A 19,434-nucleotide genomic window follows, 5' to 3' on the forward strand; every position below is an offset into this window, starting at 1 on the left:
AAGTGATTGTAATGTGCTGCAACCACTTCTTTTATAAGTCAAACAAGATAGATAAAACGTATAAAATATCGAGATGTCCCCCATTGGTATGAACTAGGACAATCTTTTCTCTTGAACTAACTTTTGAGGTTGAGTCGAGTCAAAGTTTCAATCTTAACATAATGTAATAACTCAAAACATCAAATGATGCGAAGATTATCACCGAGACCGTGCATAGTACTCAAAACTATACAATATGCTTTTAGTTCACGATCACAATCCGGATAAGCTTAAATTTTGTATCAATGTCTTTGAAGTAACATAAATCGACCTCAACATTGAAGCTGATAATGATCTAGAAATTCCGAGTACTGTTTCTCACATGGAAATATTAGTGATGATACCCCTGTAAGATCCTGGGTCATGAATGACCCAGGATATCAAATGGATTCCCAAATCAGGATCAATTTGCAGGATGGATTCTTCTGAAGGCGGGCAAGTGCAAGCTCGGACTCTATTCCCCGGGCAACCAGACGCCCGGGCTCTCATATAAAGCCCCGGGAGATATTCTAACCGGGCCACCTCTAGAATTGAACCACACTCGAGTATGATTGATACATGCCGTCTAATCTGTCAGAACAACTTGGGCTTGAAGTGTCCTAGAAGTCATCAGAAGCTAGGGTATGGACAACCGACTTGCCATACTTAGTAGGTGGCACTGGAATCGAGGTACTTACCTCATTTTCTCCTATAAATAAGCAGTTATACTTCTCATTTGAGAGATCCCCTCTCTGGTTCTCTCTGGAGAATTCACCTTTACGCATATGTTATCACACATATTTACACCAGTAGCCTTTACTTTTATCTAAGCTACACTGGTTATCATCTCACCTGCTGACTTAAGCATCGGAGTGGCCACGCCGGACACCCCTCCGGCGCCCATTCACGAGTTTATCTTCTTATTTGCAGGTCACAGTGGAAGCTATAGCTCACGGGTTCATCTACCTTGCTCATTTTCCTTAATAAATTATTGATCTGATCCGGTGGAGCACCCGACCCTGCTCGTCCATTTCGCCGGGATCGCATCAATTAGCTATTAAACATCTCCAACAAGTTTGTTAAGGTTATATAGCTTTCGAACATTGAAATCTGTCATGTTCACAGATAATGAAGTTATATTAATGAAATTATATATAAAAACAATCGTGGAGCGTTACTCCAAATTAAGGAAATGAGTTGGTTGCGACAATGTTAGGAGATTTGTGTGTAACCAAACCATAATAAATGAGTTCCAAGAAATTCAAAGGTACAAGGCCAACACACCCTCTTGCATTTAATTATTTAAGCGAACGAACTGCCTCCTATCTCTGTTAAGCTACCTATATTTCAAACACCGACCCGTCTTTTAGCACATGCAGGACCGCAGAATCTCACTTTAAATGGTGATTCATCTATATAGATATACTAGTGGCCGGGTTTTAATTTGTAGCAGCATTCCATGTATTTATAATATTTTTTGCTCGTATAATAAATGAGTAGGTCTTTTGTGACACGATCTCATGAATCTTTATCTGTAAGACGAGTCAATCCAGGGACGGAGTCACCCCAAAGGCTGGGGTGAGCTCCAGCCCAAGGTAAAAAAATATGATTATTATGTATTTTAATTAAAGATTAGGTTAAATTTTTGTAAAACTCATTAATAAGTCAAATATTTATTGTTCCTTCAAACTTCAGCCTACGTTCCGTTGAATAAGAGCCCAGGATGAAAAAATTTCCTGGCTACTCCTCTGGGTCAACCCTACCGATATTCACAATAAAAAGTAATACAAGTAATATTTTTTCATGGATGACCGAAATAAGCGATCCGTCTCACAAAATACGACCCGTGAGACCGTCTCACATAAGTTTTTGCCATGATAAAATTATATTAAAAAAACAAGAATATTTGCTCGAATGAGTAGGAAACAAAAAGCTTTATATTCTAAGGTAAGCTTAATCAGTTACTCAATTGTATGAGAAATATTATGCTTTATAAGATTTTATGTTCGTGATGTATTTGTTATGTAATAACGTAGTTCTCAAGAGAAAAATAAAGTACTGTAAAATTTTAAAAGATACAGAAATTCGAATAGAAATCAATGATCGATGTCATGAGAAAATACATAAGATATTTATCTAATTTCCTTTTTAGTTCAATTTTAAAGAGATAATATCCTTACCTTTCATGACCAGAAGAAAATAGTAACAAATTAAGAAGATAAATACTGAGAAAATATGTATGAAATTTATGATTAGTTGGAATCTTAATTAGACTAATAAAAGAGAGACAATTAAAATTATATTCATGTTTTCTTTTGTTTCCAAATCATATATAGACAGCAAATTATAGTTTTAATGGTCATTTGTTCTTAAATTACTTTCTATATTTCATTGAAAATACACAAACTTGAATACAGAGACTTTTAGTTAGTTTATATGTATATTTTTAAAAACACAAGAGTAAAAATTATTATAAATAAAGTGTTTAGAGATCTAGAACTGGTATGCTAAAATTTAATTAAATAATTTACAATTTATGTATTTTTTCAATAAAATTCAACTCATGAACACAAATTAATTAAAATTTAATTTTAAGTTTTTTACATTTGTATTATATTTTTCTTTTTACTGATTATCGGCATGTTAAAATATATCACGGTTTATTTTCTTTGATTTTTTTCCCTCTTTATAAAAACATCAATGATTTGATTAGAGTTAGTAAACATATGATGAGTATGTCTCTTGTGAGACAGTCTAACGAATCTTTATCTGGTAGACGGGTCAACTCTACCGCTATTCATAATAAAAAGCAATACTCTTATTATAAAAAATAATATTTTTTCATTGATGACCCAAATAAGATATGTTTCACAAAATACGACCTGTGTGATCGTCTCACACAAGTTTTTATCAAATATGATATTTGAATTGATATATAATTTAACTATTTTGAGTTGCAAAATAAGTTTTAGTAAAATGATTAACGTTTGAGCATACAATTAGTAAAAAAAAATTATGTATTTGATTGTCATGGATTGCAAAATTATTAAAAAAAATAAGATATAATAATTGTCTACGTTCGAAAACGCTCGAGTTTTATATAATTATATGTGCACAAATCGGTTCGACGATTCGGTACCTTGAAATTGAAATTCGACAGATCATGGGTTATGTGCTGCGAGTGAGGCTTGCGTCGTTCTTCACCGGCGCCGCCGTCTCATCTGCCGCGGGTCTCTATTTATTGCACAAGGATTATAAGATAGCTCACCACGCCATTTCTGAACAGGTTACATGTTATGACCGATGTTTTAAATGCTTAAATTTTACGAGAGGTCCATGGATTCGTTATTGTTGGTAAATTTTGTAATTTCATAAATTAGATTCTTGATTGAAAGATACATGAAACCTTTAACATGTAATATTGTTAATTGTAGGTTAAAATGAAATCGATGTCTTTTCTTCGTCTTTTTATTTTTATTTTTTGTTTCATTTGTGGTATTCCTTTCCTAATAAACTGGGTTTAATTGCCTTGGTTAGTAGAAAATGGATTCACTAGACTTGAAGAATTAATTCAGTTTTAGAATATAATAGGTTGAGCTGTAAATATGCTCAGCTTTAGAAGTGGTGAAATTTATGTACGGCTAATTTTGGATTGCATTACATTTGCTGTGGCAGAATTTTGTGGATGAAGGGTTAACATCCATGGGTAGGCTTGTATGAAGAATGTTCAATTGTTCAATATCTTTGTTCCTGTTGAATTTCTTTAGCCACATAATCAACTCTTATTATGCAAAATATCATTTCAGTCACTTACCTTTAGGGCTATCGCGAAATGCATCCTTTATTTTTTTGAAACATTTATATTTCATTTCCAGTTTTAAACACAATCTGTCCTTTTAATTATTCAATTGTGCATTTTGTCTTGTATGTTATGTGGGCTAGTTCTGTATCTTTCCTAGTATCAAATTTCATCCTGAAGTCACCCCCTGCAAATTAATATCTCCCTAGAACAGGAAAGAAATTGGGCCTTTTTACAAGTATTGGGGGAGGGATGAAATTTTGGACATGAAATTAGGCCTGCTTTAGATATTAAAGGTACATAAATCTTTAATAGACCAGGGATTTTGTTTTGATTATCAGGTAACAATTGCAAAAGTTTGGTTAAAAGATAGTGACGTAGAAGTAATCTCACAGTTATATTTGGATGGCAAGGACGGTTGTTGACTGGTCAAGTGTTGGCAAAGATAGTTGTTTTGGTTTTAAGATCTGCCGCTGTTTGAGATACAATGAAAAGATGTTGGTTTGACTCTGGCAGATGATAAGAAACATGGTGGAAATAATGAAACTGTTGTCAAAAAGCAAAAGTAATACCATCTTCCAACATGAGTATATCATGAAGCGATATCAATCAACTGTGGCTACGTGCTCAAAAAATTTCCTAGACCAATAAATATAAACTAATGTGAGACAAGTAAGATTTGGAGTTCATCAATGCTATTAAACCACTTTGGCCGAGTATTAAATTCTAGACCATGGCAACCAACAGTAACAACTTGTTGCTTTGCCAAAAGTCTATAAATCCCAGTCAGGAACAACAATTTATGAAAGTTGTATCATTACAAGTGGGTCAGTAAAGAATCTGCGAACTTGAATTACAAAGGCATTGATGGGGCACATATTCTGTTTTTGTCCATGAAGCAGAGGTCTGTTGCGATGTGCAATCAAAATTCACACCTTTATGACCATTTGATAAATTACATGTAACTCTCTTATACGCACATCAAAATTGTCACACCTTATGACCATTAGGTAAATTACATGTAACTCTATAATACACTGTCCATCTCATACCCAAATTTCATATTAACTGGGGGATAATTTCACCATAAGAAGGTTGCATAGACTTTGTCCAAATCATGTTGTGTGTAGGAACAAATTGGCGTCTGCTGTCAAAGTAACTGAAACATCGAGGTATTTAAAAAGAAAATAAACGGAGAAGTACATTCCCAATCAATGTAATGCAATGAAAAATTTAGCAAGGTTAACGAGGACATAAAAGTGATGCTTTTGGAGTGATGCTTTTGGTAGAGGACTGGTAATAAGATAAGAAGCAGACATTCTGTCTATTGGTGATGTTAAATCGGGTGGGATTTTAATTTTAGCATGAAGGATTTATCTTTAGGATACCCATCCAGCCATTTGATTTGTGAATTCTCACTTGTGGCCTGAAGCAAAGAAGAGTAGACATCCATGATCTTGCATCATTTTAGTTGTCAAATATGAAGGCAATGTTTGCTTTCGTTTTATCTTATTTTCCTTTCATTTTCCGAGTTTAGTTTTACATCTCCCTTTGATTATTAATTTTAAATTAAATTTTCATATTTCTCCAAAAATGCCATATTGCTATATATTTTTTAAGGGCCATATTGCTATGTTTTATTGTAAAACAATGCCATATGTTTAAAAACTTGAAATACCCAAAAAAAAAAAAACCCGAAAACAATGGAAACAAAACCAATTATATCCTAAATGTTTCAGTATGAGATGGTTGGTGACAACTTTATACGACCTTATAGGTAGATCATTCTACTCAATTTTTCATGATTCTGAGGGTAGGTAATATTTTTCTTGATTGTGAATTTGAAAGTTCAAAGTTCATAAGAAATCCGGTGCTCTGAGAAACTCGAAGCTGAAAATTTTAATGTATGATTGGATATTCCTTACTTTTTTTGTAGATGAATGGCCTTTATAAATCTCTGGATGGACGTCTGTCATCTTTGGAGAAGTTAAAAGAAGTTGAGACACCAAATCGTGTCGAAGCTGCTGAGTAGAAGTTCATGCTGCACCCCATTGCACAAAAATAGCATGGCTTCTTGCTTCTTAGCTCTCTTATTTACGTTTCGGCCGCATATCCATGTAAGATCTGGGTAATTTTTCAAATGACTTTTAATAGTTTTATTTCATATCCCGAAACGTGTAATAAATGTTAATGTTGCAAGCTGAAATGTAAGATTTAATTTGAGATATGTGCTTAAAGGATTATTCCATGAGTTTTTCTCCTCTTATAATGTGGTCAAATGTTAGCCTTAGATCATCAACATGTATGTCAACTTCTATAAAAATGTGAGGGACGCGCACATGATCTAATGATATTGTAATAGATGGAGAAACAATCCCGTTGTAGCATAGACTAATCCGTGCTGAACATTGATTATTCTCACTCTATGAACTCTCCAGTAAACAGTAAACCTGTGTGCCACAGTTCTTAAATAGCTTCTCTCTTCACAGAGCTCCATTTTCATGGCCTTTTTCCGTTTTTCTTTTGGTTTTCCATCACTTAAATTCTTGCTAAATTCATGATCAAATTCAACGGGTCCAGAGGGCACAAAAGAATCCTATGTGCATGAAAGAATCCTATGACGGTCTTTTGTTGGGGCTGTATGAAATCGAATAAAAAAAGCACACCAAAATGGCTGCTGTTCTGCTGGCATATGCTTCCAGCTTCCCATCCTTTTTATGTGCATTCACGGGATACTAAAGGGGTGTTTGTATAGCAGGAATGTGTAATATATTTCCTGAGATATCTTTGAATTAGTGAATTTCAGATTTCTCTCTTACAATGTTTTCAAGTGGTTGTTTCCATCAAATCTTCCCTATTATTTCTATGCAACCTAAGATTTTCTGTATGAAATTTTAGTTTCAAAGCTTCGCACAGTATGTAATGTTCGTTTTAAAACTTTAATAAATATGCGTCAAGTTTTATGACGCATTGTTTATGGAGAAAACCTCGTTAATACAAAAGAGTAAAGTAGCATGAAATTATATATGCTGCAGTTGGGAATGGGGGCAATGTGAGCACACGTGAAATATAGAGCTTGTAGTTCCCGTGACTGCGATGCGACATCACAACTCACAAACGCCAAAACACCGTTCCAACTTTCGGTCTCTCTCGCACATTATGCTTCTGTTTTTGTGCAGATGACAATGATAATAGCACGCCTCCACCCTTTAATTACGCCCATCACCTTACCCAAATTCAACCAAAACCATTTAATTTTACACTGAAATCACGCAAGTCTCTATATCTTCTCCCTCAATGTTGCGATTGATTACGGCTGCTTTAAGTTTACCAGTTTCATGCCACTTCTTATTTTTCTTCCTCAAGAAGCAATGAGGACCATCGATATCTTTAAATCCGAGGCGCTCAACAAGTCCGCGTAATTATCGACCGGGTGTAAATGAAATGAATCGACTCGAGTCTAGCTAGTGAAATGTTGGAGCTGAAGCTTAGCTTCAGCATAGACTCGTCGAACTATAGAGTCAATTTCAAACTCATGAATTGTCACACAAGCCCAAGCAACGCCCCATAAGTATGCTGAATCAATTTCACTACTTTTTGGATGCCACTCCCAACTCAAACAATTATGACTCAAACAAAAAATCATTAATCTGGGAATTACTAGAGTTATGTCGAAATTGTTTTTATTTTGAAAAAAAGGAACAAAGGTATAATTTATCCGCTCATATTTATAAGAAATTATTTTTAAAAGTTCAACTAGGCACTGAAAATCCGAGAGGTGGTGAGTAGGATTTCAAACAAGAATATGTCTTTTTGTGAGACGTTCTTATATTTTATATTCGTTATGTAGTCTCACGGATGGTCACTCCGATTTATATGTAGAATGAAAATAATATTTTTGATATAAATAATAATAATTTTCATGAGTCAGATCGGGTCGAAAATCTGTCTCACAAACATCATATAAGTTTTTGTGTAAAAAAAATTAGTCGTTACATCAAATTTAAAAATAACCTCGTGCACGGTTCACATATTTTATACTAGTCAATATTATATTAAAATATGTGACATGTACATTACATTAAATTTTAACCTTTTATATTAAGTATTTTAATTTTGTGAAAACTATCATTTTTATTCTATAAAAAAAAACTTGTTCAACCCTTTTCTTCTCTCTTTGAATTTTCAATCAACCAACCAAAAACTAAAAACTATTTTATTGCTTAAAATAGTTATTAATGTTTTTATATTTTACATTTTTTTTCATTCGTTAGAATTAAATTAATTATATATTATTAAAAAATAATAGTTTATAAATGTAAATATCTGCTCACACAATACGTATACGTTGAAAACTTATGCTATATTAAAAATAAACCTATCACTATAACTTTCATCACTTTCACTCTCCCTCGTTTTCTCCTTGCAATCTCTACTCCTATACAAATTCTTCAATACTTAATATATTTCTATATTTATACTATTTTTCTTTAATTTCGAAATTAAATTAATTATATCTATTAAAAATAGACAAAAACTTGTGTGAGACGGTCTCACGGGTCATATATATATATATATATATATATAAATATATATATATATGTATGTGTATGTGTGATTTTGATATTATCTTAAAAGATTTTGTTCTTTCCACCATTTGGGACATTGAGATCAAAACTTTGTTTCCTCCGAACGCAACATGATGTCTGGTTTATCGCAGCTGATCCCGTGACTCAAATGCGATTTTCTTTATTTTATCTCACAAATGACACAACTGCCAACGATTTCTCTAACCGCACACACTCCTATAAATATATGCCAGTTATCACTAAATGATTAGACTCACAAGCTTTTCAAGAAAATGTCATCTTGTTCCTCAACATTAAATGTTATCATGCATGTTCTTTGCTTCTCTCTATACTTGCTTATTCTATCTTGTTCTGCCTTCACTTCCCAAGATTATTCGGAAGCCCTCGAGAAATCGATCCTCTTCTTTGAGGGCCAGAGATCAGGGAGATTAACCTCGAATCAACGTCTCACGTGGAGGGGTGATTCAGGGCTATCTGATGGCTCTACCAACCATGTAACTTATATTAGGAGATAGATGGTTTAAATAGCATTTCATTATTATTTAATATGGGGAAACTTAAATTTCAGGTCGATCTCGTAGGAGGATACTATGATGCAGGGGACAACGTCAAATTCGGATTGCCAATGGCTTTTACAACGACGCTACTAGCTTGGAGTGTCATTGAATTTGGTTACTCTATGCAAAATCAACTAGAAAACGCCAAGGAGGCCCTTCGTTGGGGAACTGATTATCTCTTAAAAGCAGCCACAGCTACTCCAGCCACCTTATACGTTCAAGTGAGGATAAAGCAATATCAACTTCTAAACATGACAAACTCGACCTCTAATCAATGTCAAGTGGCTAGCTAGTATATATCCCTTGGCCTGAGTAAGGCAACGCATATTACCGTAATGCTCCATTGTTGGATGTCTTAGACATGATAGGAAACACTCGTTTGAGTTTATGACAGGTAGCAATATGAGGCACGCCATAACAACGTGGCATTTAATGCAGCATTATCTGAATGACGCAGGTGGGAGACCCTAACATGGATCACCGTTGCTGGGAAAGACCCGAGGACATGGACACGCCACGCAACGTGTACAAGGTTTCGCCTCAGAATCCTGGGTCCGATGTAGCAGCCGAGACAGCTGCAGCACTAGCAGCTGCCTCGATCGTGTTCAAAGATTCAGATCCTCCTTATTCCAAGAAACTACTCAACACAGCAATGAAGGTGAGGCCGTTAATTATTATCATTGTATTCTTCATCGCTTGCTCAAAATCATCACAGAACTTCTTCTGAATAACATTTTTATATCTTCTGAATCACACACATATATATATTATATATGCAGTTGTTCGATTTTGCTGATAGGTACAAAGGTGCTTACAGTGACTCTCTTGGTTCCGTTGTCTGTCCGTTTTACTGCTCCTATTCAGGATATCATGTGAGGCATATTTGCGCCATTTACTTTATTAGTTTCAGAAAATCATATATTCCCAAGCTCATTTTCATGATTCGGACTCAGGATGAGCTTTTGTGGGGAGCATCATGGATTCATAGAGCTTCCGAAAATGCCTCGTATTTGGCTTACATTCAGTCAAACGGTGTCACACTTGGGGCCGATGAAGACGATTACTCCTTTAGTTGGGATGACAAGCGAGCTGGAACCAAAGTTTTACTCTCCAAGGTCACATTTCTTGTTTCTTAATTTCAGAAAATTTCAGCTGAAGGTTAAAAAGAACTCACTTTGTTTTCCTTTTCGGTTATATTTCCAGGCCTTCTTAGAATTGAATGTTCAAGAATTTCAACTGTACAAAGTGCATTCAGACAATTACATATGTTCTCTGATCCCTGGATCACCCAATTTCCAGGCACAGTATACTCCAGGTTACCTTCCCATAATACCAAACATAAATACCAATTTTAGAGACACATAACGAGAAGCGAAAGAGAAATGCAAGTTTATGGCACCCTCTAAATAGAAAATCTAGTTTCATGAGTCGCGTGACTTAATTCGTAAAAACATCATCATCTTTCGGACAATTGGTTCGATAATGTCTAAACAAAGTGTTGACTTCAGGGGGACTTTTCTACAAGGGAAGTGAAAGCAATCTCCAATATGTAACCACATCAAGCTTCCTCATCCTAACGTATGCCAAATATCTCAACTCAAATGGAGGAGTAATCACTTGTGGGATTTCTACCATCACCTCAGAAAACCTTGAGGCCTTAGCCAAGAAGCAAGTCGATTACATATTAGGCGAAAATCCATCCAAAATGTCCTATATGGTTGGATTCGGGCAGAGATACCCGTTACGTATACATCACAGAGGTTCTTCCTTACCATCTGTGCATGATCACTCTGCTCACATCGGATGTGGCGATGGATTCCAATTCCTGTACTCTTCTTCACCTAATCCGAACGTTCTCGTAGGAGCCATCATAGGAGGTCCAGACAGTCGAGATAATTTTTGGAATGATAGAAATAATTATCAACAATCTGAACCTGCCACTTATATCAATGCTCCATTTGTTGGAGTCTTGGCTTTCTTTTCACAAGAATTAACAGCACTGTAGTTTGTTTTTAGTTTGTTCCAATTCGGACTCTTCGTAGTAATTGTATTACACTTGGTCTCTCTACAGTTACTATTTTTTTGGTCCAAACATATCCCCAAACATTAATCATTAGCGAATCATTAATTAATCATTTCAATGGATGTTGTTGATAATTGAAACTCGAGAGAAATATAAATTTTTAGAAGAATTAAATATAAAATTATTTACGATTCAATTGGAGACATTTATTTAATATACCATTCTTATTCTTATATTTATATATATAAAAAATCACCCACACGCGAAAGATGTATCCATTGAGTTCCCAAGAGTCGATGGCCACTTTTAAAACTTGAAGTTAATTTACGATTCAGTTTTGATTCCCATTAGGAGATCGACATGGATTTTGGGCCAATTAAACTGTAGGACCAAAACTAAGATTTCGGATGATTGAAATATTATACGTTGTTGCTCCTCTTTCAACTTTTGGAAGTCTTGTACAAACATAAATTTAGTTTTTTTTTTATCAATGAGATATCACTCGTTTATTAGATGTACCATTTAAAAATGTGTTATCACATTCAATGGATTAGTAACACCTCATTGGTGGACATAGAGATTGACAACATATCAAAATTATATATACGTCCAATATGTGAGGGTCACATCATCAATGTTCACTTAAATATGCACAGTGATTGTACAATATATCAAAACTATATATGAACAATCATCTCTCTTTTGGGGCGGTAACACACACACACACACACACACACACACACATATATATATATATAAATACTTTTTAATATATCAAGAATATCCCTCTCAAGGTATAAAAATGATCCTATTCATTTAATAAAAAATGATACAAGTGCAGTTAGTGATATCCACTGAAAAAATTAGTTCGGAAATTAAATTGAAGACTGTGAATTGCGGGTCGAATATAAAGGTTCTTTGATTAGTAACCTACGTTCTGATATGAGGTAACAATTGGGAATTGGCTCTACTGACACAAAGATTGATTTTTTTAGAACTTCACTCAAATTTCTAGTTATCTCTAGGTGCTGTTCCAAGAGTGCACCAAAAGATGAATATATAATAAAACATATCGCAACTGAAAAATCAAATGATTTCACGTGTATAGATAAATGTTCACTTTTAAATGCAATATTATGTTAATTTCGATTATAATATAATTTGGGTCTATTGCATATCCAAAAATGGAAAGATTAGAAAAAAAAAAAAACAAATATGGCACATTACATGTAAATTGAGAGAAAGTGCGAGTAAATTAAACCAAGAAGTCCAACGTTGGATTGCACGTATCTACCAAATTTCTAGAAGTCTAACAATAAGGACGCATCTTTGTTAGAATTAGAAGCCGCATTTCTACTGCTACAAAAGCTCCACTCATCAGATCCGTACACGTAGCTCCCACACTTCCCCACAGTTCTTACGCTCTCAATGAGCTCCTCCGTCTTCTCCTCCTCCGATAATATCTCCATCAACTGCCCCGGGCTGATAACCAGCTTCACTTTCCAGAACCCACGCGCCGCCGCCCTTGATACGGCCGACTTCTTCGAGAGCCCAACTGGGCTGTGAAACGACATCCTGTAGGGCGCCACGGCCGCACCGGGTTGATCCGGGGCGCTGTTAGATCTCACGTGCCCCAACCTCGCCGCTTTTGATCCAGTACTGCCGCTGGTAACGATGTTGTCCAGCAGCGGAAGCAAGTGGTAGGACTCTCCGGCGGTGAGGAGTTGGCTGTGGGGTAACGGCTTCCAGAAGAGGTCGTGGCTCGGGAATATTCCGTGACCGGGAAACTCGTCTGTGATGGATTCCGCCGTTACAGGGGCGTGGAATTCCATTATGCCGCCGTTTAACGTCGTAACTTTGATAACGGCAGACTTGTCGCCGTCTCCCATCCCTCCGATCAAGCAGTTCCCCATATATATTAGCTGAATTGTTCGTATATGACATGTATTTGTGTGGTATTTATTGTGTGTGTTTTTGGTGGGTGATTCAAATAAAGTGCAAAAGGAGATAAAGTGATGGAAGCATTGTGGCTTTAAGTTCTTTGACGATGATGAAAGTTAAAGTAGTTATTAACATATAAAAACAAAAATAAAATGTTTGTTTTCATTAATTGATGAACATACGTGTGTGAGACGGTCTCACGGATCGTATTTTATGAGACAAATATCTTATTTATGTCATCTATGAAAAAGTATTATTTTCATGCTAAGAGTATTACTTTTTATTGTGAATATCGGTTATCAGTAGGATTGACCCGTCTCACAGATAAAAATTCGTGATATCGTCTCACAATAGACCTGTTAATTGATAATTAGTTGTTATGTGTATCAAATTTCGATAAATTTTCTAATTACGTTATAAAATTTGTCACAACATTGAAAATTCCACGTGTAACGATGTTATAAGAAATGTTATAGATGATTTTTTTAAAAGAAAAGTTTAAGTATTTGCATGAAAACATGTTACTCTAGTGGTTCAATACCAGGCCACTTTTTAGTTGAGTGAGTCTCACGTGAGACCGTCTCGCGGATCTTAATCTGTGAGACAGGTCAACCCTACTCATATTCACAATAAAAATAATACTCTTAGCATAAAAATTTATACTTTTTCATGGATAACCCAAATAAGAGATCCGTCTCACAAATAAGACCCGTGAGACCGTCTCACACAAGTTTTTGCCTTTTTAGTTATGCCAGAATCGTATCAAAGCAAATAATTTATAATTATTTCTTCACGTATAATATTTTTTTCTCAAGTTTGGCTCTGACGTGGAATGGAAATACTATTCAAAGAATTAGTTCTTGACTCCAACTCCATGATAACCAATACAAATTTACTCCAAAATTTTTTGAGCCGGTCCAAAATCATTATATCCTAGGAGAGGGATCGGGTTTTGATCATTCTTAGAATCGGACGGAGTAAGAAAGACCAGGAGCCCAAAGATGGTCCCGAGAATCCAAGATAAGACTAGATGAAAGCCAACTTGAGTAAAGAAAGAATATCTTGCTCAAACCATCCCCAGACGTACATCAAATGTGTTTTCTTATTTGGTTCAAAATTTGAACCGTTTTGAAGTTAAAACTACATTAAATAGTTCAAAATTACATTTTTGTTAGACGATTTCACATATTTTGATCCGTGAAATGAACTCAGAAGATTCATAATTATAATGAAAAATAATAATTTTGACATAAATTGAATCAATTATGTTATAAAAGGCAAAAACTTGTGTGAGACGGTCTCACGGGTCGAATTTGTGAGACAAATATCTTATTTGGGTTATCCATGAAAAATATACTTTTTGTATGCTAAAGATATTAGTTTTTATTGTGAATATGGGTAAAGTTGACTCTCTCACATGAGATTCACTTGTTGTAAAATTTATTAGTAAGACGCTTTCAAATGAATTTTCATGACAGTTGAATGAGTACCAAGATGAATGTCTGGTCAAGAATTGGCGCACTGGCAAATTTTTGCTTTTTGGTTTAGATTCCATCATCATCTATCACATTATGCATTATCATACCAAGATTGTCCCACTACATGTCCTTCACGTATTGTCCCAATTGAAGCCAACATCATTGCTTTCCTGTATATATGATAATTATTTTTCTATATACAATATTATATTTTCCATATTAAACGTTAAAAAATAATGCCCAACTTTCGAAAATTCGATTATGATATTGGATTGATCCCCTTTGTGCAAAGAGTGAAGCGGAAGCGATTATTGAATGTGAAAAATAAAATGTAAAGCAGCCCGACCCTCGAAACCATGCCAACAATTCATCCTTTTTAGCAGTTCCTAGAAGATCATGCTACCATTTTTCCTCGAATCCCGATTGTTCTTGTCCTCACTCTATATGCTTTAGCCATGTAAATATTCTCCACCCATTAATCTTTATATTTTTCACATAAAAATTTTATTTATCAATTTTTTTTGACAAGAACTTACGTCGAAAATTTATGGTTTCGTAATGATTAAAAGATATAAAAAAAATTAAAATGTTGCTACATAATTACAAAAGTGTCATAATTTAGCATCATTTTGTCAAGCCCATTAGGAAAATTTGTGTTCGTATCTTTTTGGAATCCAATCGAACTTTAAGATCAAAGTGCCTTATTTTTGTTAGTATTTTGAGATTTCCTATGCATAACGTTATTGTTGTTTACAATGCTGCTGGTGCTGCTGCTGCTTCTTCTTCTTTTAACATTGCTACTTCCTCTAAATTACTAACATTTTATGAAGCCCCTTGGGGAGTCGTATTCTCTTTTTTTTTAAAATCCTTTTTAAGTTTGTCTCACCAATTTAGCGACGGAATATGACTCAAAATGTCGCTACTTAGCGACGGTGTACGAATAAACATTCGCTAATCAACGACAGTTTTGTCTAAATCCGTTGCTAATTAGCGACAATTTTCTATCAAATGTCGCTATTTAGCGACAATGTACGAATAAACCGTCGTTAATCAGCGACAATTTAGTCAAAACATGTGCTAATTAGCGACGGTTTTCTATCAACCGTCGCTCATTAGCAACGTTTTTTAAAAAATCGTCGCTCTTTGTTTTCATATTCCGTTGCTAATTGTTTCGTTTTTTATAAAAAAAAATGGTTGTTTGATAATTTCTTAACATAAAATTTATTGTTAAAATTATTTATACAAATTTTTAAATTATCTACTCAAGTCATCTAAATAAATTATTTTAAATTTGTAAATATTTTATAAACCCATTTTTAATTTTAAGATTTATAAATATAGATAAAAAAAAATTTATTAATCTACGCAAACAAAAACTGTCGCTTAATTTTGCGACGGTTTGAGAACCTGATTTTTTTTTGTAGTATCGTTTATAATTAAAGACCAGGGACTGCACAATTATCTATAGTTTCAACAGAATCTCGATCTAAGCAAGCTTCTTGTTCATCTTAATTTCCCAAACTAAGTAATTATGTGAGCGGAGTCATCAAAAGTGTAGGAACAATCACTTGGAATGAAAACTAAAAGCAAAAATAGGTAGAAACATCCACAAAACGTTCGTAAATTTGAATTTTTACATGATGTACATCTCATTTTATTATATAATTTAAAATCGCACTTAAAGCTCTTGAGCCCAAGATCGGACTCATGAACTTTGAAAGCCCATATATTTACTGTTTAGAAAACAAATCTGTAAATAGGAAAATGATATCCATTTTGGTGTTCTCATTCTTTATTCTGGAAAGCAATTTTATTTTCTTGGGGCAATTGACATTTGAGGGTCTCATGTAACGGTAAGTAATATTCTTAACATAAAAAATAATATTTTTTATGAATAACTCAAATAAGAGATTCATCTCACAAATACGACCCGTGAAACCGTCTCACACAAGTTTTTTTCTAACAATTAATATTTTTCTTTGAGTTCATCAAAGAGATAACTGCATATCTAATAATACTGTCCAACATTTGTGGACATTTGTTGAATCTTACTAATTCAGGTAGTGTTTTCCATTGGCTACATCAGTATAATAAAATAATTTAATCGCCTATTTTCCATTTTCATTGCTACTGAAAAGTTTTACGCCTCAATTTCCACTTAGAATCAAAGATAAATTCATAAAAAAAAATATAAATAGCACTGGTCATGAACAATAAACCACCACAAATGACCCATTGGTTCCTAATTTAACAAATGACGACTAGTACCAAAAAACAGACACACTATTAAAAAATAGGTTTGGGAAATCAATGCCTTCGATATTCCAAAAGCTGCGTTCATCATTGTCATGTTTGTTCCACCGGGATTTTTTTGGTCCATAACAATCATCAACCCCTGCATATCATGATGGGCCAGGGATACATTATAATTTTGATACGGTGAACATTTACTCTGATATTTATATGACTGCACGTCAGCTCGTCTCACAAAAAGTGGTCGCTATGTAAAAACAATAGCATCTTATATGATTTCTACTAGGAGATAAACTAGCATTTTGCCATATATCAATATGAATCGATGTATTGCATTAAAAAAGAGTCATATTCTGTCGAGATCAAGTAAATCAACATTATAAAAATTGTTTTAATTTAATTTAATCTACACAACCAGATTATTTTATATAAGAATAATTTCACGAGAGTGTTAAAATTGGAACTTGGACCTAATTCTACCCAAAAGCTAACTCAAGGAGGGAGGATTGTCCAAGCCCGTTTTAACAATTAACACACCCTTCTCACGCCCAGAAATAAACATCTGGAGCATGGAGTTTACAAATGACCCAATTATGGGCTGAACGGGTGGCCTAACTATAGGCAGTCCAATACGTAACAGTAGAACCTGAGCCCTGATATGGCCTAACTCAACCCAAAAACTAGCTTAAGGGGGAGGATTGTCCAAGCCCATATATACAACTACCAGATTATTTGCTCAATCGATGTGGGACAATTAACAAGGAGAAATATATTATCCGGAAATTTGATCCAACCACCATTTTATACGAGGGATTTGATTTTAAAGAAATACCTTGCACCAGCTTTGAATGGAAGGTCGGGTGTCTGAGTTACAAATGGGTGAAAGCCATTGCAGCAGAAACCATCAACCACACTAATAGCAATGAACATCTTAAACAAAGCTTCCCCTGCAAATTACACCAACATTTCATTGGATCATTCAACAAGACATGATTTAAAAATCAATCATCTTTCCTGAATCCAATTGCAAAAGCATTTTCCAGAAGAAAAAAAATCGAAAAAAAAAAGTGGAGAGAAACAGTAGCACAGAAGTAGCAAAAGTTACTCTCCCCCCAAGAAAGAGATAAGAAAAGAGAGAGAAAGGTAACCTAGATATGGACCTTTAAAACCATTTTTCTATGTTTTCAAAGAAAAAACAGTGGTCCATGCTTTGATTATTAAAAAAAACATATAATCCTTTTGATTTTAATTGGCTCAAATTTGGGACTGGGTAGTTGATACAGGATGATTTAAAAGAAAAATAAACTATGTTTCTGTTGAATGTGGTTTAAAAATATTAAATGAACGAATCTTTCAATAAAGTAATGGTAATTAGTGTGAATTAGTAGAATAAACTCACAGCTTGATTAGCAGAAATGGACAAATAGCCGGAGGACGTGGTCCCACTCCACGGCGGTGACAAAGAAGAGGGTGTTGCTTGCCCGGAGCTGTTAGTACTCTGCAACCCCGTCACATTGAATCCCAGATTATACACTGGAGCCCCATCGGGCTTGAAGAGCCCGAAATTCCGTTCCGAAGTCGGGCCTGGCTTCAAATTCTCATTAAACAACGCGAATAAATGAACATTCAAATTCAAATTGGGCCGCATCGGAGTCCCTTTCTTCTCAGAGATCAATTTCAGCAAGTTCCCGTTATACTTGCCAGCGTTTTCCGGCGTGGCCCCGGCCTCATCTGCATCCCCCTTGGATGGCCACCCCGTTTCCGAGATCTGCAAGCACACGTTTTTGTACCCGAGCTTTTCAATGGCTGAATATGCAGCGTCAATCTGCGCGTGAAACATGTTGTCGTAATGCAGAGCCGAAACCGGATCCACTAAATTTGTACCGGGACGTGCTTCGAACAGTACGAAATCTAACGAAACTTGCTTGGGATTGGCCTTGTAGGCAAAGTAAGGGTAGGCGTTGATTAAAAACGGGGTGCCCACTTTGCAGTGAAAATCCAAAATGGCGGAGAGCTTTTGAGTAAGATCTCGGCGAAACGACCCTGATGAGGGAGGATAAGAAACATCCAAGACGCCCAAATTGTGAGCTGTAGTAACCATAACTTGCTTGTCGAGGTTGAGGGAAACCAGAGCCCCATGGATGCTTTCCATGGCGGGGAGGAGATTAGAGGAGAGAACGGAGTCGTTCAAGGTGAGGATTTCATTTCCGACAACAATGGAGGTGATTTTGGTGGAGGGTAAGTAGGATTGGACGTTGGTCTTGACCCAGGATAGGGCTTGCTTGGGGTCCCTAACCTTGGCCAAGTACTCGTTGCCGAGGCCGACTATGAACTCGAGACCCGAGTTGGCAAATGCTTTGAGGACGCGTGGGTCAGCGTCGTAGAGCTTGACTCTGGTGGCGCCGATGGATTTGAGGAGAGGCTTCACGTCCTCCGGGTGGGGTAAATTGTTGGCTATCTGCCCGTAGTTTATGCCAATACATACCGAAGCTGGTATCAAGAATGTTGCTACTGATACTGCAACATTGCCATAAATATCATAGATTTGATTTCAAATTTGTGATAAAAGCTTAAAATATTGAAAGGATCAGTCAAAAAAAGTGGTGATAGGAAAATGAGTACCTGAAATAATGAGTAGAAACGTGGAGCAACGGCGAAGAAGGAGAACGAGATTCATGGCAATCGGCACGAATCTGATTATCTCAGAGGGAAGGGGAAGGGAAAGGGGAAGGGGAAGGGGACAAGTCACGAAGCTTGGTTGCTACAAAAAGAATCT

The 19,434-nt window shown here is 35.4% G+C and overlaps 4 protein-coding genes across 4 annotated transcripts; 2 read left to right on the top strand and 2 right to left on the bottom strand.

Annotated features, from left to right (window-relative positions):
* The first annotated feature begins 3,112 nt into the window (after positions 1-3,112).
* LOC140808356 (uncharacterized) lies at positions 3,113-6,044 on the top strand. The gene is made up of 2 exons (XM_073165457.1): positions 3,113-3,304; positions 5,754-6,044. Exons 1-2 carry the CDS (start codon positions 3,182-3,184, stop codon positions 5,847-5,849), a joined length of 219 nt encoding a protein of 72 aa, XP_073021558.1. The 5' UTR covers positions 3,113-3,181; the 3' UTR covers positions 5,850-6,044.
* A 2,634-nt stretch (positions 6,045-8,678) lies between these two features.
* LOC140807391 (endoglucanase 1-like) lies at positions 8,679-10,981 on the top strand. The gene is made up of 7 exons (XM_073164222.1): positions 8,679-8,900; positions 8,975-9,184; positions 9,421-9,621; positions 9,743-9,835; positions 9,917-10,078; positions 10,167-10,278; positions 10,472-10,981. Exons 1-7 carry the CDS (start codon positions 8,679-8,681, stop codon positions 10,966-10,968), a joined length of 1,497 nt encoding a protein of 498 aa, XP_073020323.1. The 3' UTR covers positions 10,969-10,981.
* Positions 10,982-12,287: 1,306 nt separating this feature from the next.
* Positions 12,288-12,899, bottom strand: LOC140807930 (uncharacterized). Its single transcript, XM_073164886.1, has one exon. The coding sequence runs from the start codon at positions 12,897-12,899 to the stop codon at positions 12,288-12,290; it is 612 nt and encodes a 203-aa protein (XP_073020987.1).
* Positions 12,900-16,412: 3,513 nt separating this feature from the next.
* Positions 16,413-19,434, bottom strand: LOC140808117 (glucan endo-1,3-beta-glucosidase 11-like). Its single transcript, XM_073165143.1, has 4 exons — positions 19,281-19,434; positions 18,058-19,175; positions 17,491-17,605; positions 16,413-16,800 (listed from the first exon to the last, which is right to left on the bottom strand). The coding sequence occupies exons 1-3, from the start codon at positions 19,333-19,335 to the stop codon at positions 17,528-17,530; spliced, it is 1,251 nt and encodes a 416-aa protein (XP_073021244.1). The 5' UTR covers positions 19,336-19,434; the 3' UTR covers positions 16,413-16,800; positions 17,491-17,527.

The sequence above is a fragment of the Primulina eburnea genome, chromosome 12, assembly GCF_022965805.1.
Source record: "Primulina eburnea isolate SZY01 chromosome 12, ASM2296580v1, whole genome shotgun sequence".
Classification (NCBI taxonomy): Eukaryota; Viridiplantae; Streptophyta; class Magnoliopsida; order Lamiales; family Gesneriaceae; genus Primulina; species Primulina eburnea.

Excerpts from the sequence above, each read along its gene's own strand:
- LOC140807391 (XM_073164222.1), top strand. The coding sequence starts at position 8,679 with ATGTCATCTTGTTCCTCAACATTAAATGTTATCATGCATGTTCTTTGC. Across the intron at positions 8,901-8,974 it reads CTGATGGCTCTACCAACCAT|GTCGATCTCGTAGGAGGATA; the intron begins GTAACTTATATT and ends CTTAAATTTCAG. Across the intron at positions 9,836-9,916 it reads GCTCCTATTCAGGATATCAT|GATGAGCTTTTGTGGGGAGC; the intron begins GTGAGGCATATT and ends ATTCGGACTCAG.
- LOC140807930 (XM_073164886.1), bottom strand. The coding sequence starts at position 12,899 with ATGGGGAACTGCTTGATCGGAGGGATGGGAGACGGCGACAAGTCTGCC.
- LOC140808117 (XM_073165143.1), bottom strand. The coding sequence starts at position 19,335 with ATGAATCTCGTTCTCCTTCTTCGCCGTTGCTCCACGTTTCTACTCATT. Across the intron at positions 19,176-19,280 it reads GTTTCTACTCATTATTTCAG|TATCAGTAGCAACATTCTTG; the intron begins GTACTCATTTTC and ends GCAATGTTGCAG. Across the intron at positions 17,606-18,057 it reads CCATTTCTGCTAATCAAGCT|GGGAAGCTTTGTTTAAGATG; the intron begins GTGAGTTTATTC and ends TGTAATTTGCAG.
- LOC140808356 (XM_073165457.1), top strand. The coding sequence starts at position 3,182 with ATGGGTTATGTGCTGCGAGTGAGGCTTGCGTCGTTCTTCACCGGCGCC. Across the intron at positions 3,305-5,753 it reads ACCACGCCATTTCTGAACAG|ATGAATGGCCTTTATAAATC; the intron begins GTTACATGTTAT and ends CTTTTTTTGTAG.